The sequence below is a fragment of the Anas platyrhynchos genome, chromosome 4 (genome assembly GCF_047663525.1).
Source record: "Anas platyrhynchos isolate ZD024472 breed Pekin duck chromosome 4, IASCAAS_PekinDuck_T2T, whole genome shotgun sequence".
In the NCBI taxonomy this organism is placed as follows: domain Eukaryota; kingdom Metazoa; phylum Chordata; class Aves; order Anseriformes; family Anatidae; genus Anas; species Anas platyrhynchos.
The window spans coordinates 22,677,798-22,704,853 of record NC_092590.1 but is presented as its reverse complement, the minus strand read 5'-3'; the positions used below and the strand labels follow the sequence as shown (position 1 = coordinate 22,704,853).

The 27,056-nt window shown below is 36.0% G+C and overlaps 1 protein-coding gene across 3 annotated transcripts in view; it reads right to left on the bottom strand.

Moving 5' to 3' along the window:
- Nucleotides 1-9,435: 9,435 nt before the first annotated feature.
- Nucleotides 9,436-27,056, bottom strand: part of MTNR1A (melatonin receptor 1A) — a 47,089-nt gene continuing 29,468 nt past the window's right edge. Inside the window, exons 1-2 of one of the 3 annotated variants that reach the window (XM_072037173.1) lie at nt 18,396-18,463; nt 9,436-12,953 (exon numbers count right to left, since the gene is read on the bottom strand). In XM_072037173.1, coding sequence (XP_071893274.1) covers nt 12,085-12,819 — 735 coding nt within the window. In that variant the 5' untranslated portion in view covers nt 12,820-12,953; nt 18,396-18,463 and the 3' untranslated portion in view covers nt 9,436-12,084. Of the gene's footprint in view, nt 12,954-18,186; nt 18,255-18,395; nt 18,464-27,056 lie in introns of those variants that run through there. The other 2 variants (XM_072037174.1, XM_072037172.1) reach the window with 2 other exon arrangements.

Here is a 27,056-nt window from a genome sequence, read left to right as displayed (position 1 = left end):
CAAATTCTGGTTTCCTTGAGAGGATGAAGCCCACGAAACATTATAGTCGTGCATTTCAGTTCCTGAAGCAAATTTGCAGTGTAGGCAAACTGACAAGGGCAACAGCAACATGTTCAGTGGTCTTTGAGACCTTCTATGAGAAGGTATACTGATTTGGGTTTTGTTTTTCATCCTTTCTTTAGTTCTAACATGCTTCTATATTTTTAACGCCATTTATTTTACGTGTATGTGGAAATGTGTATTTTTTAGGTTTGCAAAAGTTTAGCTAGCAAGCTAACAATTGTTATGCATATTTTAAATTATTTTCCTGGTCTGCTTTGGTTTTAATTTCAAATCTCTAATTTGGAGACAATGTAAAGGCAGTGATAATACAATCCAAATTAAAACTGATAGTTTTAAAACATACTGAAACTTTCAGACATGGTTCCTAATCCCAGGACTCTTATGTAAGGAGAGTACAGATAAACTTTGTCAGAGTTATAGACTGTTGTAAAATCCTGAATAATATTACAAAAGCAAATTGACAAGATTCTCTTGTTTTACTGGCAAACAGGCCTTCTCTACTAGTTGCTAACCAGGGCTGCCCCATGAGTCTTCTTGAAGCACATTCATGCTTCCATAGTAGTAAATACTTCCTGAAAGGACATTTCACCATCTCTGTCTAGCAGCTGCTCTGTACTTTGTACTAAAGGCTATACAGAGCTAGATAGAGGGGATGTTTCCTCACCATTTTGCCCATACAGATTTGCACATGCCTACTCATGTACTGGAAGTGATGTATGAGCTGAACTTAAGTCTTTTCTCCAGGCCTTCCAATTGGCATGTGCTCATAATGACCTGTATGCCTTTTATGATCTATAGGATGCGTGATCAAAACCTGTCAATTCTGTTGTACAATCTATTTTACTATACTATTTTAATATTACAGATATCCTAGGTGAAAAACAAACATACAAACAAACAAAAAATATTTGAAATTATCTAAGGGCTAAAAAAAAAAAAAAGTTGTTGGGATAACATCCTGGGTTTGTTTGTGGTTTGTTTTTTTTTTTTTTTTTTTTTTTTTTTTTTTGTTGTTGTTGTTTTTTTTTGAGAAAATAAATATATTTCTATAACTAATTTAGGTGAATATTTGAGTGATAATGTTAGTTTTATTGTGTCACTATTTTATTTATCCTAAATGCATTTTATTATTCAAATTTCACTTAGTACTGGATAGCAATAAAATTCTCAGTAAAGTTGGTAAACATAGCATGCAGTTCATTCCTCAAACTGCTTCACCCTCCCTAAGATTATTTGCAAATGCTAGGTGAAAGGAATGACCAAATGGATGTGTTAAAAGATAGAGGGATAGATTCATCCACCTGACTATTCACAAGCTATTTTACATTCAGATAATAAAGCAACAGTGTAGTTTAGTGACGCTCATCATTGTGTTGAGTATGGGGGAAGTAGATGGAGGGTGCTTCTTCCTGATTTTCAAATATTTATCTCAGTATAGGTCTTGTAATTTCAGTAGGATTGATACATTTGTTTGTTTTAGCAAACAAACCATTACAGAACAATATCACTCAAGAAAAAGTAAATGTCTAGTCCTCAGGGTTTTAAGAAAAGATTGAAAATATGAGCATAATTGCTTCTTAAAGACCTAAAAATGGAAGTCAAAACTACTCTGAAATTGTATGTGTTTTTAATAACATTCTTAGGCTTCTGTATGCTATTTCATGGTTTGTGAAGAATTAGGCTAGCAATCATGACTTTCTGTGACCCAGGAGACAAGTTGCAGTCTATTACTTTGAACTCTGATTAAGTCTCACTGTTTTTTTCCAGAAAGAAATTAAATTCATGGAGTGGATTTGATTAGGGAGAATTTATCCTACATTTTAATGTAAAAGCATATTGTATTTGATGACTGGTAAGAGAAACAATTTGTGCTGGTTGTGCCATTTGCTACTGAAGTATAGCCATCCTGGGATTGTAACGCAGCAGTAATGCGTATCAACATTAAACAAATTTGATAGTACATGAAAGAAAAGATATACTGGTTTAGCTCTAAAACAAAGGAGGGATTTTTGATCAGGGAAAATACATTTTTCCAGGCTTGAATTAGCACATAACTTTCCTATTCCTTCATGGTGTATCCTTTAAAAAGGAAGAAAAATGGTGGTGTTCCGATGATACATTCTATCTGAATGAGACCACACAAAGTCCTCTACTCCTCCAAAATAAAATTAGCCTAGTATTGAGTATTGTGACTGGAAAAAAATCATTTAGTAACTCTTGACAAGTTTTCATTGCTTTCATTTGCTTCTTCTGCAAGATCTGCTGACATGAACAGTAGCATATTTGAAGAAAAGTAATGGTGCTGTTTGGTATAATTTACTTACATTATATTTCGGTTCATTTCCAGTGTTAAAGTACTTCCTTTTTAAAGCAGAAAAAACAGAAAATTCTAAATTTCCACCTCTGAAATCAGATTCACTCTCCATTGCTGCAAGCCTTGATAATAAGAAAAACTTCGCAGCATCTACTGTCATGACTCAGTTGAAGTCTATTAATACTTTGATCCCTGGTATTAGCAGTTTAAATTTGCATTCTCTGTTACCTAGGAAAGAAAATGATTAGGATTACCAGTAAAATGAATCAGTGATGGATTTTACTAGGGATGCAGTGTTCTCCATATTCACCAGAAATAATCAGAAAAAATATAGACCATAAAAATCCTCCTGAGTAATCTTCCTTGCCCTAGGTGTAGGTGGTGCTTCTGCTAACACCCAGCCCAGCACCACAAGGTGCCAGAACAGGCAGTATTATACCCCAAAGCAGGAGTCTGCTGGGTCTGCAGGGTAGCCACAGCTGTGGTTACTCCACCTCTTCCTAAGCTAGCAGGGACGAGAGTGTAGAAAATCAGGCTGAGAGAGAAGGGAAACCCACTGCAGGGTGATTTTCAAGGTAGCAGCCATTCTCTTCTGTTTTTCTACATAGAACAGCTTGTTGTCTTTGGGGTAACAATGAGTAACGTTACTGATTTAGTTTGTAAGTAGTGTTCTCTCCCACATCCACAGAGTATGCGTGTACGTACACATGCAAAACCAGTGCAAAATTTTCCACTAAGATTTCCACCAGCTAGAAAACATTAGTTCTGGCCATGAAATGAAAAGTAGGATAATATGGGAAATGCAAGTCAAATACTGCAGTGTAGTCCAGTTTATTGTTTGGTGTTGACAAAACAATTCATATGCTTTTCAAATGCCTTCATCATTCCCTGTGGCTGTTACAAACTCTTTACTGAAAGCAAAGTTAATTTTTATAGCTGCCTTCAATTATGTATACCCAGCTGTATCCAAACATACTTGGAATGTATTATCAGGGTTCTCTTTGAATATTTTCTTCTGCCAAAATAGATGGAAGAGTTGAAATCAAGAATGTCACAGACATATGCTAAATTGTATTTTTCATTGTCATGGAACTTTGTCCAAAGGTTGTGTATGTGGTGACTGTGAACAACAACAACAAATAAAAGAGAATAGGTCAGTTGGAAGAGACCTATAAAGATCATTGAGTCCAACTGCCTGATCTCTTCAGATCTAAGCAGAAGTTAAAGTATATTCATGAGGGCATTGTCCAAATGTCTTTCAAACACTGACAGGTGTGGGGCATCAACTACCTCTCTAGCAAGCCTGTCCCAGTATCTGACCACCTTCATGGTAGAGAAATGTTTCCTAGTGTCCAGTGTGAATCTCGCCTGGCCCAGCTTTGTGCTGTTCCTGCACATCCTGTCATCAGTTCCCAGGGAGCAGAGAACAGCACCTCCCTCTCCCCTTTCCCTCCTCAGGAAGTTGCAGAGAGCAATGAGTTGCCTCTCAGCCTCTTTCTCCAGACTGGACAACCCAAATGTCCTCAGCCTCTCCTCACAGGACATGTCTTCCAGCCCTTTTGCCAACTTTGTTGCCCTTTTTATATCGTGGAACGCAGAACTGCACACAGTGTTCAAGGTGAGGCTGCACCACTGTGAAATGTAGTTGGATAATCACACCTTCTGACTGGCTGGCTAGGCTGGGTTTAATGCACTCCAAAATGCAGTTTGCCCTCTTGGCTGCCAGGTGAGGCTGAAATGCAACTCTTTCAAGTGGCTACAGATGCTGCTCTGAATCCCTTTATTTGTGTATTTCTGCTAGGGATGGAACTTTTTTCACTGCATCTTCCTATGCTATCATCATTCTGCCCTTAACTATGCTTACATGATCAGTTTGTAGTAACTAATATTTATCTTCAGATGTGACCCAATGACACTCTGATGAGTTATTTATGAGAACACTCAATAGTCTCTTGGCTTGCCTTCATAAACATACATACCCATCTGTGAAAAACAGTGACAGTTGGCTTTTTTGATGAGTGTGTTGCTGTTTATATGCAAGCTAGGTCCTAAGTAAGAAAAGTGTGATAAATTACTCTCATTATTTGAAAGTTATTCTGGAGATTTGATCATATTTTATTTCAAGTTTCAATGCAAGTATGACTCAACTGTTACTTTGACAACCAGTTGGATTTTTTTTAAATTTATTTTGAATTCTGCTAGTTGATGAGAAATAATTCATTTGATAGTATTAGCTGTATTATGAAAACACTTCTTTGACATCAAGAAAACATTCAGAGAAGATAAATTAGAAAAAGAAAAAAAAACTGCTTTTCTGGATTACTAAGGAAACTTCCTAATTAGCTAATTCCTTCAGGATGCTGTACTAATTACTCTGAAAACACTTAATTTGTAACAGCAGTGAAATTATTGTGTGAGACAGATTCTGTCTTTTGATTACTATTTTCCCAGACAAGAGTTTTCTAACAATATGTGAATTGAATGTAAGATCTGTCCTGAAGACATAAAACAGAAACAATAAAAGAAAAAAGATAAGAGAACCCTATTTAATGCCAAACCCAGTGTCTGGCCCCTAGCTTTCCCACCAAGAGCAGATACCTCTAAATCCATTTGGGATTAGAAAAGACCTCCCCTGTATCTTCATTGTTCCCTGAGTTTCCCATGACAGAAGATGTCCCAATAACATAGGACATTTCACTGGGCTATTACTGTTGTGTTTCAGATGCTTTTTCCTGTAGAATGAGGGAGTGACTATTCCACTACTTCCATCAGACATGCTGTTAAATATGAAAATGAAAGAGGGTTATAAACAAATTTACACAAACTGAAGCAGCACCCATTGTGGTCTTTTCCTTCAGGTTTGGAGGTTTCAGTGGCTTTAAGAGTTGCAACAAAACTTTATAACCTCTTCTTCATCCCAACAGAGAGAAGCATAGAAACAACCTGGAGGTGCTTTGAAAGGATGGGCACAATAACAAGAAAAAGGGTAGATATTAGGAAGATTTGTGTATAAGGACTTGAATCATATTGTCAGCAAGGCTTTTATATAATAATTAGTTGATCTGGACTTGGAGTTAGTGTGGTTGCAACTGGACTAAGAATGACTGTTGCAGTTTTTATTAGACTATTAAAACATTAATTAGACTAGCAATAAAATCTCAGTTTCATATATAAAATGGGCTCCCTTTTACTCATAAAAAGCTTTTGATGGTAACATAAGGGATGCTTCTTTACTGACTTAACTATTCCTTTTTTTTTCTGAGCTTTTCCTGAAACAAGGTCTATTTTTTTTTTCCTTAAAAACTTGGTTAACAGATAGTTATCTTCTGTCAAACGATTCAATATTCAGTGTAATATTTAGTGAATTTGATTTCTTTTCCTGTCACAGCTCATAGGAGACTTCAAATGCTCCCCTTCTTCTAGTGACTATTTATTTTCTCAGTACAATAGCTTGGTTCCTGATGTGGAGTTAAAAATGGGGGCTTTAATGGGATCCATGAGGATTTCAAAGAAATAAAATTATTTTGAAGATTGTACAGCACAGCATGTATTTAGTGAACAGAGCCTAGTGGGGTTTTATTCATTTTATAGATTAAAATGCATGTATAAATTATTGATTCCTGAGTGTGACTATTACTGAAACTGTTGTATTTAGTTTGTCTACAAGAGGGTCTTCAATTGATATCAAATTCCTTGTAAAAGCACAAGTGGACATAATGGATCCTTATGGGGCAGGAACATTCTGGAGTCAAGAATTATGGCATACATTCACTGGTACAGACAGATGGTATAGGGACAGCTGTATGGCCAGCTAAGCTGTTAGTGCATTCAGAACTGAGGAATGAATGCCCAAGGTCTGAGATAGAAAAGGAGGACAGGCTAATTTTCGAAGGTGGTGAATTGCCAGGAGCTGTCCTGGAATATTGCATTAACATCAAAATTGGCTGCAAAAGATGATCTGTGTGAACATAAATATGAAGGAAACTGTTCATATCCTGTAATATCTCTATCTGTCGGGCTAGGCAAAATTTATGATGAGAGAGACATTGCATGTTATTAAACTACTGGGAAAGTCTAGAAGGTAGTGGAAAAATTATTGGCATATTAGCCTTTCATCTAGTCTGAAACAGAAGTTTGGGCTTCTGAGTTTGGGCATTAGAGTTGGTTTAATGTACCTGTAGTTGCTACATTTCTGTATGTTGGATATGAACATCTACTGTAATACAGTATCTGTGGTATGTCTCTTTTTACTTGAAGGTGGTAAGGCATGCGTTATCCATTGATCTACATAACATTTTTATTTAACTTTTTCAAAGTAATCACAGAGGGCTTCCAGAAGCTAATGACAGTGATGCTTCCTCCAGACAGCATTCCAGTAATCCTTGCTTTAGGGCTTTCCTGGTGCTGACATTGTATTTTGGTGCTTGATAGCTCTATTGAGTCTTCTTCCTGTAAATCAGTGCAATTGTTTTTTTGTATTTCTGCTTAGGGATCATATAGGTAGTGCTTTGTGCAAAACTTTCCGCAGCCTAAGTTGTGTGCAAAACCAATTTGATTTGAACCATAAACTCGATAGTCTCATTGTATCACCCAGACTTCAGCATACATTATGAAAACTGAATATTTGTACATACTGAGTGAGTGAAGTGTATGTATTTGAGTAAAAACATTTTTAGAATCTGGAAGCACACATACAAAGAAAAATTTGTGTCGCTATTAAATGAAACTGTTTTGCATATATACAGTGTAAGCGAAGAATACTTGCAGGTAGACCTCTTGTCTCAGTATTGAACATGTCTCTTGTATTGGTGCAATTATCTAGATATCTGTTAAATAGATACTATTAATATAGGTAGAATTAACATTGAAGCAGAATAAGTCTTCTGACTTCATATGTTTACTTAGAAAATGAAAAATCACAGGGAGAGTTATACTGGCTGAGGTTAATTTTGCAGAGATTCAGTAGGCAAATTCGTATTCTTCCACAACCTGTGCAGCCAACAATAATGGGTTCCTTAGAGATGGAACAAATATTGCTTGTGTAATACTATAAAATAGCTATTCTCCATATTAATGAAATCTAATATGCCAAAATCCCCAGCTGACACAAATCAGAGAAGCTATGCTGGTTTATGTGAGCTGAAAATGAGACCTGTTCATTGTCCCATGCTGCTGTTTGGTAGTATCTTCTGGAATAACTGGTTTACATCTTCACTGTAATGTGTTAGACACATATTTGAGGTAGAAGTAATATTTTTAATGAGTCAGTTCATAAAACTATATAATGCAATTCTTACAGGCAAAAATTGGAGATGCAGTGCACAGATTATGAGCTAGGCCACTGCTCGATATTTTTTTTTCTTCTTTCAATAAATTTGGCTTTTGCACTTGCAATTTCCCAAGCCTCAGTGACAAGATGACAGACATTTGTAGTTCTTAATCATTTGTAAACCATATTAATGATACTTAGAAAGTGCAGTCATTGGAAAAGAATTAAATAATAACAGTCCATCTGCATTACTCCAGTTTGTGAACAAGATGTTCATCTGAGTTTCTATTTTAAATTTGGTGACCACATATACTCGTGTGCTTGTTTATTATATTTAGAGGAATTTTTTAATGATTGTTTTTTAAAGTGCAGTTTAAGGGAAGTAACAGTTCCCTTCAACACATCTGAATTTATCAGATTTAACATTGTATTGCTTCAGAAGTGGTCCAAAAGAAGAAAAAGGTGTGATATTAACTGATTATAGAATGGTGTGTTATATAGTGCAGCAGGGATTAGCTTTTTTTATTACTGATTATTCACAGACTTTATTAGCTTCTGAAATATATAAGAGGAAAAAGAAAAATAGTAAAATAATTACTGTATCTTATGCCTCTTAAAACTACATGTATTTGGTTCATATCTATGTGCTTATATATAGATATGTGCATATCTATTAGCTCAGTGGAAGAAAAAAATGTGCAAAGCACTCTCATGTGAGCTATCCCAAATGAAATAACATTGTTGCATACACTCACAGTTTAACTACAATAAATGCCCTGTTAAATAATATTAATATATTCATTAATTCTCTTTACTGATGAAAATGAAATAATGCCAAACTTCCTTGTCTAAAGGAAGTTTGCAACGAAGATGATGAAGATAAAATGATGAAGATAAAACCATCTGTCTGTAAGGGCTCAGTTTGTGGTGATATAAGATGACATACGGACTGCCAACATAGTCAAGGTTGTGATTTCAGAAAAATTCTTGTAGCATAAGCCAAGGTCAATCAGGCTATAAGTCTTCAGTGTCTTGCATACAGGGGGCTAAAAGCTCCTTCACAGAGGTCCTTTGTCTTCACTGGGGCTCAGAACAGAGGTGGATAGGAAGCAGTGAAAGGATGGGTCCCTGTGTGTATGGCAGACTGCCAGAACTTGTAGTTTAGGTTCAAATCCCTCCAGGATTTATAGCTGCAATGGGACAACTACTCTCTCTTCCAGACAGAGCTCTGAACATTGCATGTGTGCTATGCTAGCCTTGCATACAGAGGAAAATTTTGTGATGTGGAATGTAAAAAAACACGTCATGGCTTATTCACTTGCACAGAAGCAAATTAAATTTGGCTAAGTTTCTAGCTCCATCTCATGATAGTGGAAGGAAAACACAATTATCTTCATCAGTCATTTTTACCTTGACCATAGAGTCTGATCTGGTGAGGGGCTGACTTACACTGCCTTGTACGACAATGATCTGGCAAGGCTGCTCACTGTCTTACATGAATCACTTTGACCCCTGCAAGGGAATAGAAGCCGACTGAAAGAAATCATTGCTACATCAGTATTCCTTTCCTTTTGCAGTGAGTTGTTTTGCATACCCTGACTGAACCGTATTTGAGAATGGCAGTAAATGAAGAATTAATTTGAAGATGGCATCAGGTATTTCTTTTTTTTTTTTTTTTCATTTGGTTTTATTAAATTATTTTCTAAAGACTAACCCGCTTCCCTCACCCAAAGAAGAACAAGAGAGTAATTTCTTAAAATTATTGCTATATTTAGCAGCGCATAACATCACCAACATGCACATTTCTGTGATTTAGATTTAATACAAATATTTCAAAATATCAGATCTGAAAAAATCTCTCCATTTTTATTACAGGCCTATTCAATAAAATATATACCTTTGGTATAATAGGTTTTATTGCATATAGCAAACCATTTTCATTATCATAAAAAATATACTTTAGCACTTGTGAATTACAGGGGACTTTAATTCCTCAGATAACTCACAATGTTGGATACAGTATATGAATTGGCTCATACATATGTAGACATGATAAGCATGTACATTTTCTGTTGCCAATGGCAAGTGGAAAATCTTTGAGAATTCTAAATTTACTGATGATTAAGCTACTTTAACTATCTGTATGCTACTTTATTAGATGCATCATAAGACATTATTTTCATTGAAAATATGCTTTAAATAAGGCAAGTTTTGTAAGAATTTAAATAGTGTTTTTTCTTACATGAAGAATGTCTTTTCTTATAAGGTGGTCATGCCTCCCTTCCTATTCTGAAATCAGTTCACACAAAGCGATAAAATTACAGAGCTAAGCATCCTCTGAGGATGAAATCACAGTGAAGAAAGCTGTGATATAATTTATGCTGTTAATCAAGTTGTATCATACCACATCATATGATGATACCACAATAGAAGAGAGCTGGTTATTTACACAGTGGTTCTGACTGGCAAATGTAAACAAAGATGTGTCAAGCACCTGGGCAATGCACTGACAGGTGAGTTCAGCTCCAGGTTTTTATGATGTTTGCTAGTTCCATTGTCAACTTGACACGACCATGCGAGAACATGAGGCACCTATTTTTAAGGTAAGAAGCTGGTCATTGACAAAGTGTCAGTGGGGTTTTCAAGTAAATACGAAAGTGTTCCTTTCTAGTTCATTATTAAGTCACAGGGATGAAAATCTATGATCAAAGAAAGAAGAGATACTGTTGGATCTGTAGAGTGTTTAAGGAATTAAATAATATAGAGTGACTGTTGGTTTCTAAACCATATAAGATCAAGAAAATCTCCAGTACAGCAAGTAATAATTCCAATGAATTACATAGTCCACTTTTAAATATAGATTAACAGACATATGACAGGCTATACAGAAACTCCAAGTCTAGTTGAAGTGATTGGAATTGGCATGGAAAAGCTCAAGCGTAATTGAACATCAGTGCAGGTATGAACACTTGAGCACTAAAAGGTAGGACAGTTGGAGCATTTATCCAGAGCTAAATGCTCCTTCTCTTTAAAGTCAGTTTGAAGGTGAATCCTATTGTTGTCAGTTGCTTTCCTCCCCCAGAGGACTTTGTTATAAACAGATTCGTTGTCGTAGGAGTCAGCCTGTCTAGCAGTGCTTCCTCCATTCACAGTGTGGTTCCTCCTTTCTGTCTGTGGAAAGTCCACGTAGCAGGACCTGTCCTGAAAGTCATGTGTTGCTCCTTGTACCAGTGCCATAAGTATAATCTTCTATTATTTAAATGTGTCCAATTGTTCTAGGTTATTAGACTACTTTCATGATTGTGGTAAACACCTAATGATTATTTTGAAAAGTGTATGTATGGCAGATAACATAATAACCTACATGTCTCAAGCTATGCTCAGGAGATTGAGCTGAGAAATGTCACATGCTTGTTCTGTAAATATTTGTCATTTCCCAAGGTTTAATGAGATTAAGATTCCACTAACCAGACAAACTGTCATCCTCACCCACAGACCCTCTTAAAAACATTTATCTTCTTGCAGAGTTTCAGATATTCCATACTGTACATAAGTAAGAAACAATGGTCCTTCCTTGCTTATGTTTTAGGAGGTGTCTCCCCAGAATTCCTTCAGGGGAACTTCCCAGTTTTGTGAATTTCTGTCTCTTCAGAAAGAATGGTATTTTGTATTTCTCTCTCCACTCCTCCTACACCTTTTTTTTTCTTCCCCAAATGGCTTAAGCTGACAAATCTTGTCTCTTTTCATTCCTTCCTGTTTAGCCTCCTGCCTCTGTAGCTTTGAAGATAGCGAGTCAGTCATATTTCTCCACCTAAAAACTGTTTTAAAATTGAGAAGTCTATTGGGAATGCCATTCCGAGGAGGGCTGATGAGGTTTAGCCTCCACAAAATGTATAATCATGTCCATTTTAGGAGCAAAACAATATAGGTATAGGTACTTATAAAAAATCTTGATGACTTTTCAAGTAGCTTGATTGCACATTTCCTAATACGCTTCCTAATGGCCTGATTTCATCTTTCAAAATAAGTTCTCAGTGGTTTTAGAATCAGGACCATAGCTTGGCCAGAAGAAGCAAGCAGAGAGCAGTGGGAATAGCTTTGTGGTTGCTTTTATAGAGCCAGGCAATGCGGATATTTCTGTTTCAATCTATGTCTAGTTCTTTATCTCCATTTATGACAAGAAAGAAAGAAAGAAGTATCCATGCATAATTTGTAATTCCTTTAAGGGTGTCACTGTGTTATATGAAAGATACCGCAATGTAGAATAGGGACTGCATGTCACAGCTCTGTAACTTGGGTTCCCAGATACCATGCAATGGATTCAATAAAAGTGCCTTCAGTGTAGAATAGATACTTCACTATAATGTTTAACAGTAGTTCCACTAAAACAGATACTTTATTTGGATGCTGTGGAGGGACAATAACAGGGTTCCAGTTTTCACACAGAGTCCACCTTCACTTGATTGTTGTTTGTAAGCAGCGGAGAAGGTTTACTTTTGACCCTGTCTGCTGCATCATTAGAACTGTCCTGGAAAAAAACTTTTGCTGTACAAAAACTGACAATAATTCTCTTGTATTCTCTTCTGAAGTTCTGATTCAGGAGTCCATATATGATAGCATTAAGGCAGCTGTTGAAGTATGCCATATAATAGCTTGACACGAACAACCACTCTGGAATCCTAGGGATTACAGTTTCTGGGTTGACTGCCACAGCAAGGCCTATAAAGTTCAAGGGAGCCCAGCAGACTGCAAACAGTACAAATACCACAAACATGGTTAGAAAGTTTCTGAAGTCATGTGGTTTCAGTCTGGGGTTGTTGTCCGGTTTAACCCTTCGTCTCACCTGAATAACAAGGATCCATATTCTCAAGTAACAGAAAGTAACTATGGCCATGGGAAGCAGGAAGTGGAAAAACACGACTGCTATTGTATATGCAGAGCTCACCGACTGTGCGAACGTGCACGAGTAAATCCTGGGGTCATACTGGAGAGATCCCACAAACAGGTTGGGCACGATAGCAACAACTGTTAGGATCCAGATAAGAACAACGTAGCACAAAGAATTCTTGTCGCTGTACAGCTTGTCATATCTGAGGCTGTGGCAGATATAGCAGTATCGATTGATAGCGATGCCGGTAATATTGAAAATTGATCCAATGACACTTAGGCCCATCAAGAAGCCACTAATCTGGCAGTGAAGGTATCCCAGGTTCCATCCGTTGTGAAACACAGATGTGAGGACCAGTGGATATGGATAGATTGCTACGACCAAGTCTGCAATTGCCAGGCTTACCACAAATATGTTTCCTGCAAAATAAATATAAAAAGAGAAGTGTTAGCTTCTCATTTGCTCTCTTCCATCACTTCTGCTCTCAAAACATTAACAACCATCCTTAGTGGAACACTTTAATTAATTTCTAGTTTCCAGGTTGAAATTAATTTTTGCATATCAGAAATGACACTCATTTTTAATCTAAAGAAGATGCTGAATTTAAACATGCACCATCTAAAAGAGAACTGTCTATGGGTTTAATTACCATGACCTACTATTTTTATCATCTCATTTATTTGGATTCTCCTAATCACAGAGACTCAGAATTCAGATCATATTAAAATATTCATAACTTTAAGACTTGGTTTGGCTTTAAATAGATAGTCTCTCTTGAAAAATCAGCATAAATAAAATGATTGCTAATACATTTCAAAACTCACATTTACCTTCCATATTTAACTTAATTCCTTTTCCTTACATTACCCCTTAGTTTTTACAGTTCTGAAGTGAAAATCTATTTTTCCATTTGTATTTCAAACTACCACTGAAGTGACATCTTCTTTTTGTATCTGCTAGATAACACTTAACTAAACCATTGCAATTCATACTTTGAGAAGTAGCATCATAGGAATTTAAAGTCAGAATTCCTAAGACTCTAGCTGGACACAAACTAAGTTGTCTTTCCTAAATTGAGAGACATGCTCTTCAGTAAAACAACTTATGCCAGGCAATGACCAAGGCAGTTCCCACAGACTGCCACATTCTTCTTTGTCTCCTAACTGAAAAATCAAGTAATCATCCATTCTCTGTTCATTTGTGAATTAAAGCAAAGGGAAATTATTTTAGGTTTTCTTATTTTTTTAGACGCTTCTCTGTTCTTCAGAGACAACAGAGACAAATAATTACATTCAGTTTGAATATATTTTTTGAGCATAGATAATATATTTTCTCTCTTTTTTTTTTTTTGTTTTTAAATACTTTAACAATAATCTACCTGAATACCTCCCAACCGTTTTAGTTTCTAAGGAGGAATTCATCAGATACACTGATACAGCTTTTCTTTATCTTTTTTAAAAATAGCTACTACGTTTATATGTCTAGTTATTTGCAACCATATCAACAGAAAGCTATAAATGTGTAAATATATATATATAGAGAGAGAGAGAGGTACAGGTATACAAATGTATATATGTGTGTATATAAATATGCTTGTGTTTGGAATCATATTTTGGAACTCTGAGATTATTCACTAAAGATGAAATATGAACACCTATTGCAACCTCTAAGAAAAGTATATTGCTAGCTTTAGATGACACAGAATTTCATTAGTAATCCAAATTAGCTTTGGTGAACTGTGTTATACATTTATCTTAAGCAGACACAATACAAATAAGTTAGAACAGACTTTTAAAAGGCAAAAATACCTATGAACTAATAGTGCATTTTAGCTGCTATAATTCTCAAAAATAGTTTTTTGTATTTTATCTCGAAATTTAATTTTTTAAAATATATATTCTCTCACTGTACTTATACTGTATGTGGTCAGGGAGGAATATTAAATCTGCAAACACATTCAGACAAAAATATAGCAATTATTTGTCACAGGATGATACTTGTGTCCCCCCACCACCTTTTTTTTAAGTTTTAATACAAGCATGAAATACCATGTATGAGATTTGTAGTTGTGGCAGTTAGGATAAATGGGCTCAGCTAAAAGACTGCTACACTAGTTTTCATAGATTTTGTATCTGGATTTATAAATCTCTCTCTATGGTGTCTGTAGTTGTTTATTCTTTTTTCCTGCAAATTCACTGCCAGACTGAAATACACTTATCCTAAAGGCTTTGGCAGAATTCCAGATCATTTCAGCACAAACATCAGAGCTCCTTTAAGCAGAAGAGGACAAGGAAAAAAAACAAAAAACAAAAAACATTGCTTTCAGAATCTTTCAGAATTTACCCTTGATGTACTGGCAAGTGATCAAGAGACTAGATTAAACTCAAGAGCTCTGTGTTTAGGTTGTGAATTGAGAGGTGGAAAGTGAATGAAAACTTGCTGTGGGTGAGTTTCCTAAAATTCCTCTCCTCTGCCTCAAATGCTGCAGATTTCAAGAAATGACACTGTATAAACTCTAGATGGGACCCTTATTAAAGAATACTTGAAGAATCCAGTTTACATTTGCTTTTAGATTTTCCACTTAGCTGGAAATTTACCACATCAGGCTTTTCCCCGTGACATTCACTGCAAATTCTGTTGGTGCTCTTCATTAATATTGCCATTGTTATCATTATTAATATGCTTGAGACAAAAAGTTCTGCTACTGATAAGCAAAAAGATAAAAAGTGTGTGTGTGTTGTTTGTTTGTTTGTTTGTTTGTTTCTCTGTTAAAAGAAGAAAGGTGTTGTGCTTTTCTCTGAATTGTTTTAGCTACCCTATTCTTTGGTGAACAACTGAGTATCAGAATAGGCACTCTACTTCCAAATCTGCCAAATTTTAGGCTTCTACAAAGCAGAGATCCCAGCTTATCTTTTCAGTAGGCTGCCAGAGAGCCTCAAAGCCTCAAGGCATTGAAAATTCAAGCTGTTTCATAAGGAAGTTGCAGGCTATGCTGGGAGCCTGTCTGTTAAAAAAATCATGAGCAGGGAGACCAAACTCCCTGGCTGTCAGCTCATGGTTAACATGTCAGGTGGATGACCAAAGTGTTGGGCAAAAAGTCTGGCTGGAAACCAGATACCTGCTTGCAGAGAGAGGGCTTTTAGCTTGCCTTTCAGGAAAGGTTATCTTCAAACTTGAGTTCTGATGCTTACCTTGTAAGCATGGAAACTTTGCCATTAAGACAGAACAGAAAATTCAAGTAAAAATTATTTGGGTTTCATATGTTTGCTGTGTTTTGAAGTTTGTTGTTTCAGATCCTGAAGTCAGTTCTAAAATAGTGTTGAACTTACATGTTTTCTAGTATGTGCTCTAAAAATGCGTTCCCAGATTTAGGTATCAACTATTAATGGTAAATATTGATATTAGATTAAATTCCCATATATTTAATGGCATATTGTGAAAACACAATCTCTTAGGCTTGTGAAGCAATTGGCATTGTAGTGGTAAATACCATAAAAAAGATCTATGAGTAAATTAGCTTTTATCCTTGGAGTTGGGTTTGAACAGAATGCTATAAATGAAGCCTGAAGCTCCATATTGAACTTTTCCAAAGAAAAACCCAAACCACCAAAATCTTCAATAACTCTTCCTTGAATGAGAAGTATTCATTCTCTACAGAGAATGAGATTATTTTGCTATGAGAAAATGTGATTTATGTAACTAGAATGCATTACAGTGCATTAACACCAGTTGGCTGAACTGTGAAGGTAGAGGTTGAATTTCTCAACTTTGCGATTTAATAAACTTAAGCAGCTGCTGTGATATGGATGTGTGTAGGAAGAAAGGTAATCTCATGGTTACCAGCTGTAGCAGCCTCTGCTTTGGGATGCAATCTAAAGCAATGTTCCATTACATATTTTCACCACTGTTACTGAAAAGACACCTTTCTGCTCAGCAAACACGCAGCAAAATCAGACCCGTCTGCTGAATAAATAATGGCTTTAAAACAAAAGAAAACAAACAAGTGCTCTCCCAGACAACTCAACTTTTCCAAGAGCAAAAAAAACCAACACAAATTGAATATAAAAACTGTGACCATGGCAGATTATAAAAAAATACATTTGGCTTTAATCATTGTAATGTCAAATTGAAAATAGTGACATGAAATGAGAACTATGTGATGTTTTATCACTGACAGCTAGTATCTGCGTAACATATACAAATTACTATGCAGGTAGTTATTCCCTAGATATAATGTTAAATAGGTCTTTGTTAATGGGAATTCAAACATTTTCAGAAATTTCCAGAAACTTAAATAAGTGCAGAATATTAATGGGGAAAAAAGTATATATATGATTACTTAGTCTAAATGGTGCTGTGTGCCTCCCATAGACTTAAAATGGAAGGCTGAGCATGTTGCCAGGTTAGAAAGAAGGGCAAAGTTTTTCTTCAATTTCAGGAGCAGAACTGAGGGAAATGAGGTCTGCAGAGCTATTTCAAGTGTAGAGGCTGTGAAGTATTTTGACTCTCAACATTTTTAGCTTGAAGAAAAGTATATTGTGGACAAGGAATTAAACAGAATATTTACCTAAGGAACAAAATAGCAACATCGTAAAGCCATTAATAGCTTCAGCCAGAATTTCTTGGTACTAAGTACATCTGAAGAAATTGTGGAGAAGATGTCATTTTGCTGACAACAATGGTAAAGCTATTATTTCTCCTCCTTTTTTCAAAGATATTTCTATACCTTTTAATTTTGGTTGCTAGGTCATTATTTCTGTTTATCTATTTAAAATTATTTCTCATAATAAATAATGTATTGGCTTCTTATTACAAATGCTTTCCAGACATCATGATTTCAATTTGCAGCTATATTTTGCGGTATAAATGTTACATTTCCTGTTCATGCATTAGTTCCTCCAGTTGCACCAAATGTAGCTAAGAGATAATAGTCTTTATACATACTGGGAATGCTTTTGCTTTTAGGCAAAACCAAATAGTACATATAGCTGTCATTGAAGTCACATATATACAAAGCTTTTTTTTCAGTGGCCATTGACTCAGCTCTCTAATGTTTACTTGTTAAGTCTATCTTTATAGAATGAGGATAGTAAAAAAATTTGAAATGATGAGATCAAACTTAATTTCCAACTACCAGTTCCATACCATTCTTAATAACTGTCTTTTTTATTAGCTATAAGATACTGCCAGATGTGCTAACTCACCTCCAATTGTTCCATAACTAGGCTTGATTAACAGGATGCTTAGCTATAAATTTAGATCAGGTTTACTAGAAGTTGCAATTTATTCAAATATTGTGTTGCCAGGAGTGTTATGTCTGTAGTTTCTATATATTTAATGGTACAAAGCTTTAAAGCACCCATTTCTGGTCACTCTAATACTTTTACTGATTTTCTTCAAGGATAGCTTACAGATTTCACAGGATTTTGAAATGTTTCTCATTAATCCAACCCTGGCTAAGAATGTGAAGCTGAGGCTGTGTGCTGCTAGGTGAACACAAGACTAACAGTAGCTGCATGCCAGTGAATATATACAGCAGGAAGGAGGAAATTCAAACATCACATACTTCACAGCCATGACTGAACAGAGCACCATTCTGACAAGGTTACATCTAGCAAAAGTGACAGCACTGATAAAGAGCTGGCAAAATACCTAGCTCAGGAAACTTGTAGCTCCCTTACACCACAGGATGGTAGAAGGCAGTGATTCTAGAATACAAGGCATCACAGGAAGTGAGTCAACAAGCTGGTTTATGAAGAAAACAAAATCAGAAGTCTAACTGTAATATTCAGTGCAATTTGCCATGTTTTGCTTCTAAGAGCTGGATTTTCTTCCCTGGAAAGGCATTTTGTTAAGCATACCTGTTGGTCATGCCTCTGCTTCTCTTACATGGCTGTTTCCGTGCACAAAATGTTGTCACAATGTCAGATGTCAACATTAGATTTGTCTCATAATCTGTGAACATTTTTGCCCTGAACGTTGTTCCATTAGCACCAGTGTTTCACTTTTAAAGACATTATAAGCAAATACAAAATCAAGGACTGAAAGCTGTTCTTGTGAGTACCTAATGCAAATTTAATAAAATACTTGTGTTCACTTATCTGGAGACAGAACTTAGTTCTACAGGCACAGCAATGCGTCTCCCTGGGATCTTAACCAGTCACGACCTTAACCCGTCATATGGTTTCAAAAAAAGAAAGATCTGTCCATAATCTTTCTAGGATCAATTTAATATCAGAAATTTGCTGTACCTGGCAGCACAGTTTGGGATTCCACAAAGGTCACATGCAATAAAGCTATCAAGTAAAAATATCCATAAGTGGGGCCAGTGACCCCTGTTTCTTTGGCACAATCTCAAAGCCAAGTAAGGTTACCTAGGCAAGCAAGTATGCAGACAGTCCCAGCTTCACTAGATTTTAAAGGTTTGAGAAACTAAGAGTCCTTGCAGCTCAGTATCAAAACGGCACAAAACAGATGAGCAGAAATGTAGGAATAAATATTACATAAGCTCCAGTTACTCCTGGGAGCTTCATTCACTTTGCAGATCATAATATCAACTCCCTTAGATCTGAAAAGCCTATTTTTAAACTAAAGACGCTATTTATAAACTTGCCCTAAATCAAGAAGTCCACATGCACATTAAATTTAAATAGCGTGATAGGCCTGTGGGTTTTTGCTTCTGATTAGCAACTTAACCCTCATGCTGCAGGTGAAATGAAATATGAATGGCTTAAAGCCCACAATGCACGTTTTAGCTTTAAACGCAGGGAGGAAAACCTCCCTTTCTCTTTCCTTTTAAACTGAAAAAAAAGACCCTATGTTATTTAGCAATTTTCATAAATCCTCTTTCAAAAGTCTCTCATAATGGAAGGGATTTTCAGATCCACTGTCATCTAGTTGGGATACTAATGAAGCCAACTGTGTAATAGACAGGACAATTGCCTGTAGCTGTAATGATATTGGGATGGTAGCTTGATAGCACTGAGGTGAAAGAATTAAATATTTACAGTTCAGACTCATTAACAATCTTGCTAAGGTAGAGATTCTGAGTGTCAAAGAACTTCAGATGCTGCAAGGACCTAAGTAGCCTCAACTTTTAACTTTAGCTGATAGAAATCCAGGGTGCTGAACATTACAGGTCTGAACAGCTGGCAAACCGTGTAACAGTATATTTGAAAGATAGGATTTAATTATTATTATTTTTTTAATCCATGTTATCATAATTACCTGTAATACTTTATTCCAATGTGCTGTGGGTTGAAGAAAATCTGACATAATCAGCACAGCATGAATGAAAGATCACACTGATGCACACTGAAAAGAAAATGTTATACTGTATTTAGAGTATACTAATTACCATACAGAAACTTCCAGGGAAGCTACAACAGCTATTTAATTTGAAATGCCTATGCCATCTTCTGGCCAAGAAAATTAGATGCACGGAAGAGTAATTGGCAGAAAATGGCAGTGAGGAATTACATAATACTCAGCATAAAGGAATGGAGGATCTATCAAGGAATGTCAGGTTTATACTGGCTGTAGCCAAACAGTATGTAGATGTGATTATGTGGTTCTGCAGGTATGCAGATGACAGTTTTCTGGGACTTTATCACCTGCTATCTTTTTCTTTGGTCCCATGGCCCACGTATGAGTGAGATAGCCACTACACTCCTTCTTGCAGTCTAAAAGCATTTGTCAGTGCTATTCTTGGTGCTTCAGTCATGAGAGAAAAGTGGTGTGAGTTTTACTGTCAGGCAGAGAAAGGAATTGAGTACATATGCTGGGTGAGTGCTACAGACTTGGGGATGTACCTTGCCTCTGGCAGTTCTGTGTGACATGTCAGGGCTGCTTGGAAAAGGTCTCTTGTATTGGACCTCTCATAGGATAGGAGTGCTTAGCTTGTACTAAGCAGATTTAGTAGGTGCATGGGACATTGAACACAGCAGTGGTGAGACTGAGGTATTGCTGGGTGTGCTGAGGAGGGCAGTGTTAGCCACTGGATGAATTAGTGTGCCATGAAATATAAAGTGCCCAAGAAAAGAAAAGCAGCAGTAAAGAAAGGCCTGGGCTACCACAGTACATTTAAGCACCTAATGCAGGAGAAGACAGGACTTGACTAAGTCCCCTTGTGGGTCTAATCTTAAAGATATAGTGGTGGTCAGGGTTTGGGTCTTTGAAGAATTTTTAAGAAGTGCAGGCTGAAAAAGGATTTTAAATACTAGCAGTCTGAGCTAATACTGAACATTAAGATACACTCATCATTCAGTTAAATTATGCAGTGCCATTAAATATTTTGCCTTGGGAGCCTATACAGTACATTCATATCCAAGATACTTTGCTTTAGAAGCAGCAGCAACTGAACATGACTTTCTGTTCTTATATCTATTCTAACAGAATAACATCTAGCTAATATGCATTTTCTTTGGTATGAAGATTGCATTGCACTGCCATTGTCATACACATTCTTAGTTTTATAATCTAGAAATAACAGTTGAAAGTGACTCATTAGTTTTTTTTTAACACTTCATTGACAAATCTCCAGTAGATGTTGATAAAATAAACACAGTTTAATTGCTATTTGACATGTTTGCAGTTCTGTACGCATATTTCCTGATACTCAGATATCACTGTAGTTCTGTGCACCATTCAGTGCATAAATGTATACTTTGCCATTTCTAAGGGTGTTCTTCACCTAAATGCATAACTCATAACAACAAATCCAGTCAGATGCAATTCTGTTTAAATCATTCTTAACATAAATTTTGTTCTGCCTACCCAAGCTAGGGAAGAGGATGAGCATAACAAAATATCCAGAAGGCTGGTACAGACATTTAAAAGAATCAACAAACCCTTCTATCTCACAGGTGGAAGAGAGAAACCAGGGCAAGCAGATATAATGGTGGAGGTCTCAAGTTCTTCAACCCTGTTTTTGTCACTGTTATCTGCCTGGACTATTTCTTTTGCACTTCAATGGGCTGGTGTGATTTCAAGGTCATGGCATCTATATCGAACGTGAGCCCCCTCCCCATGATAACAGTATTTCAGAAACCAAATAGGTTTGCCTGAGTAACATATCCAGTTTTACAGAAGGAATATTACTGCTTCCAATCTGATCTTTTCTTTCTCTCATTTTTATGATTCATTTGAGTGGAAAAAAAAAAATCTGACAGAACAGCCTGTTTTCCAACAATGTATTGCCTAGATGTTAGAGAATACTGAGGCTGTCATCCCAGTTCAGCGAGCTGTATGAAGCCGATTACAATAACAATACTGCTGATGTCAGAGGATCACACTACTGAACAGCATTGCAGCACTGTAAGGATGGGAGTACATCTTCCCCCTTCAGTTCTGTTTGCACTAAAGATTGGAAATAAATGGAAGGACAATAAAATGGTGCTATCAGAGCTTAGATAAACAAAACTAATAATGCATTTCAGAGACTAAAACAAAGGGAAAGAAAGAAGCAGAAAATGGCAGAGATGGATGCATGTGAAATATAGTGATGGTTTTTCTTTATACAAAATCTCATAAATCTGTCAGGATAAGTGCTAGAAAATGGAGCAACACAGCCTTTTCCCACCCAAGTTCATATTTTGAGAAAGTAAGTAGGAAAAAACAGGAAGGTGAAGACAGCCACATAGCTGACAGCAGGCTTCCATACTGTAAAGATGAAATTGCTTTCCTGAATCTCTTACAGGAAAAAAAAAATAATAAAAAAAATCCATTTCCTTTCTGTTACAACTAATAACAGTATAGGTAGTCATTCAACCAATCCCATGTTTAACTGAGAGTCCACAGTAGAGAGCAATGCTAATTAAATGAAGTCATAAAACAGTCTTCCCAGTTCTTTCTCCAAAAATCAGCAATGGTGGGGCATCTGTCAGGAACTAGAAAATAGTGTGGAAAATTTCACTTAGACATAGTTAGACTTATGTGTATTTACTCTTACGTCCTCTGTCCCTTCCCTATTTCTCCATTGTTTTTCTTCCATCTCTTCTTTATTCCATCTCCACATCTTCTCTCCTTATGTCCTTAACTCAAAATGTATATTCCCAACAGAAATCTTTTTCCTCTCTTCTTTCCCCTCCCTTATTTGTTTTCTCATGTTTATTAGAAAAGTTGAGAAGACACAGAAGATTCCTGTATTACTCTAGGCTTAGTGGTTCTAGGCAAATGGTTTTGTTGTAATTACCAAATGACACAGTTACAATGCAAAAACACAGCTGCCTCCAGCTCTTCCTGCCTCCCTTTCATATCTTCTTTCTGTACTGTGCTACAGTAAAAAGGCACGAGTGGAATGGTCCCAGAATACATGGAGCAAGTGAAATGGTGTCAAGTATCATGGGAAATTCACTAGAATCAGAATACCTGCTATTTTAATTGCAACAGTAGTGGGGTTTGTTGGTGAAAGTAACACAGTGGCAAGAGAATAACACTTGTATAGCATGGGAGATGCATTTAGCACTGGAATCTGAAAGAAAGACGGTAAAGTGGAACTTAGACATGCATGGCAGCAAGGCCAAAGCTGTTAACATCTGTCTTCTCTATTGCTTGTGCATTCCTCTTTATGAAAAGGAAATGGGAAACCTACAACTATAGACTAAGAGAGAGTGAAGGCACCATGACAATTAGTTCCTTTCCTCTGTAAAGATTTAACACCCTGAGAAATGTACTCTGTGGACCAGCTAGTAGACTGTTCTAATCCAGCACTGAAATACCTTCACAATCCTCCCGTGTATGGCCATAGCCTGCCAGAAGAATCCCTTTCTTAGCTTGTGCCTTTGTAATTTGGTGACCACCCACACCCATGTAGGGCTCTGCACCTGCCACACTGTGGTGAAAATAGTGTGAGAAATACAAGTTAAACCTAAAGTATTTAAATTGAGTGTCAATCAAATTCAAAATATGACAAGGCATCGATTCAGGTTTTAGACAGCTTTCTTAGAAAGAACGTGTTGGTGGCAGAAATCTGTGCAAGATTGCTTCAGCAAGCAATTAAAATGATAGCCCTGACAATTTAAATGTGTCAAAATCTTACAAGCAGGGTTATATTTTAGCCCTTTGTACAATTTAAAATACCATGGATTTAAATATATGATACAGGATAGATTTATGAGAAATGGAAGGCAGTAGGTAGTTTATTCACTATTGCCCTACAGGTGATATTCACTATTGTCGTACAGGTGATTAATTATCAGATTTTAGTACCTCTATACTATGTCTGACTCAGAAACAATGTTTGCCTATATGAGATGTATTTTTAAAATAGCTTGTTGATAAAACCTCAGGCAATAGTTGATATTTTACATTGGAGGAGGGGGAATGAAGGCATTGCTTTACTGAAGTAAAATATATTTTAAAAAATAAGGCAAATAGGAAATTTCTCTGCACCTAAACTATTTATTTAATTATTTTTTGCTAAATATCTAATTTCTAGGGCTCTTGCAGAACAAAAATTGATTAAAAGAAAACTTTTTCTCAGTATTCTAATACTATCCCAGTGCTTTTAGTATTAGTCTGCTGAATTTGACAGTTAAGCATCATAAAAGACTTCAGGTCTTTCCACAACATACCATGATGAGCTTATATAATTGAGGTCTGCTTCTTAAAAGGGAATTTCCTTCTCTTTGGTAAATACTGCCATACAACTCTAAAATTTTTCAATAACCTCTTGGTTAGTTAATTAGAAAATATAGGACTTTGATGCATACTAGAAATGAAACAGAGTTACAATTTATGCCATTTATCCTATTGTATTAAATGACATTCTTGTGCTCACTTACATGGGGGCAAGTAGGTTGATGTGATGATGAATTTGCCAAAAATCATATCCTTAGAAGTAAGCTTGTGACTAGATACAGTTAGCTAAAATGATTTAGCTACTTCTTGTACTGACTTCAGACAAGTTGAACCAGTGTGACTGAGGAAAAAGGTGGTTCTGGTTACTGAATATATCTCATAATTTGATTATTGAATTATTATTCCTCTCCAACTTGTTTTAGTTACTCCCATGTTGTACAGGTTTTTCCGTTTGTTTGTCTCTGTTGGTTTCATGAATAATAGTGTGGATTCATAAATAATAGTATGGATTTTTTCAGAAAGCATTTTATTTTTCTGTTGCTTAAGTCTAAACCATCTCTTTATCAAGGTACGTAGTCACAGGACAATGTGGCCAGAACACAGCTCATAGGAGAAAAATATATAAATACTTCTGAGTGTACCTGTGTATGTCTTTAGAATGTATCACTCAGGATTCCTGCTTAACCTGTAGCACCTGTCAAGTACAATGAAACACATAGCTGAAACCAATACTTGTTGTCAAAATTATTGGATTTTGTTTTACGGTAATTTCAGTACGGTAACATATAATAGCTGTGCTATGATACCTCATCTGAAGTATTGTTACCTTGTGATTTTTATTATGACTCAGAAATATCTGCATTTTAGAGAGTCCAAACACAATTTTTAACTGCAATGAAAAAAATATGAACCCTTCCTCTGTGGGAAAGTAAAATATATTGGTGGTATAGTTTTCCAAATCTAATCTTAGTGTCATAATACTATAGCTATAACAACTGGGCTGTTGGAGCTCCTTTGCTTTGTTAACGCCTATTTGTTCTCTTCCAAGCCTTCCTACCTTTGTTGAACTATTTTAGAGACAACCTTACAAAAAAAGCTTTTAAGCAAACTGAGCAGCTAAATATAGACAGCTAAAGATAGTATCTTTTAATTATTCAGTAAAAACTGAACGTGTTCTCTCTCTGAACCTTACTCCTGAGTTCTCCTTCTTTTTTTAGGTACAGGTTTTTAGTGTGCCAACATACTTCATTATTTAACAAAATTTTAAAAAGCAGAAGACAACACTGTTACTTAGGAAGCTTAAAAAAAAAAAAAAGGAAAACAAGAAGGGTGGGATAATTATTTCAATTTATACTAAAAAAATAATAATAAGGTTCTGTACAATCTGGATGTCAATGATACAGTCTATTTATACTATGTTACAAAACTTGACATGTATGAAAAGAATAATAAAAGTAGTGAGCAAGTGGTAAGGCAGCCTTAGCTTCAGGCAACACTGAATGGTCTCTTTTCTTTTCTTTACTCTGGTCTATTAGGGAATAATCACCTCATTTTTTAAAGATTATCCCTGTAAAATATTCTAGAAGTGGCTGAATGCAAAAAGACATCAGCAATCAAATTTAAATAAGAGACAGTGAGCATTAAAAAGGAAAAAAAAAAAAAGAAAAAAAGAAGAAAAAAAAAAAAGGTCTATCTTCCACACCTCATCTAAAGCCTCCTAGATTTTCTTCCTTTATTTTCAGAAACATCTGTATTTAGCTTTGTAAGCGAAAAGATTGGAAAGTGTAAGACAGCTTGAGCTCCTCAAAGTGCCACTACAGACGTTTCCAGTATGCGCACAAAAATGTGTGCATTAGCACATTAATGTATTTTTGGAAAGTAAAGGCAGAAAGGCTTCCCCAAAAGATTCTTCACTCTTTCAAAAATTATGTATACCAAGACTAACAGTCTTCATTTGTGTGAAGGAAAACTGGTCAGTGCACGATGCAGGAGGAAATATTTTAGTACCTTTTGAAAAATCCCCTTACAAACTCTTTTATCGAACTTCTGCATGTAAGCTAAAACCACTGATGAGAAATAATAATACTTGCTGTCATTATATTCATTTCCTAATAGACTTGAATTCATATTTTAGGAAAGGCCTGGGGGATTTTTTTATAGGAATTCCAATATCTGAAATACTCAGGACAATGTGAGTTCTTTATGATATTTTAATCATATTTTATTAACAAGATCAACCTTTCTGTAAATCCAGTAAGGTGGGATGTTGAGCTGGTCAGAGATTAAAAATCTATTTACCTTCTCCTTACAGTGAGCTCAATAAAGAAAACAATTTAAGACAGAGAAGGATAAAAAGAAACCAGGTTCTCTCTGCTTTTTTTCATACTTTCAAGGTGGATCTCTCCTTCCAGGACTGATTTCAGTCAGAAGGTTTTAACGTGATAAGGCTGTTGTTCATACATAAAATGGTTTCACTGAAAAGACTAGTTGCTATTTTATAATCTTTTAGCACTTCCTACATCACCTTGCTCACCGAGACTGTTAATGTTCATAAAAATGAGGAGAGAGAATCCTAATAACCAAAAAGGCAATGGCAGAAGCCTAGTGAAATTCTCAACCAACAATGAACATATCCCATATTTTGTATTTCTCACATTCATCATTGCACACAATTTCTAGACAAGACACCTGCAAATTTCCATTAGCAACATTTGCTTCATTTTTTATTTTAGTCACTTCATCCCAGGAAAAAACAACCAGACTAATGATTTCAAAGCAATGCTTTTACAGAAGAAATTCCTGAGAGGCAACAGAACTAAAATATTAGCTGTTGCCTGCTTAAAACTTTCAATTCTATACCTGAACAGATGTTCCTTTTATGAAACATTGAGCTTTTAGAGGTCTACTTATTTTAGGTACTCACAAATCCTGTGCTATTGGGA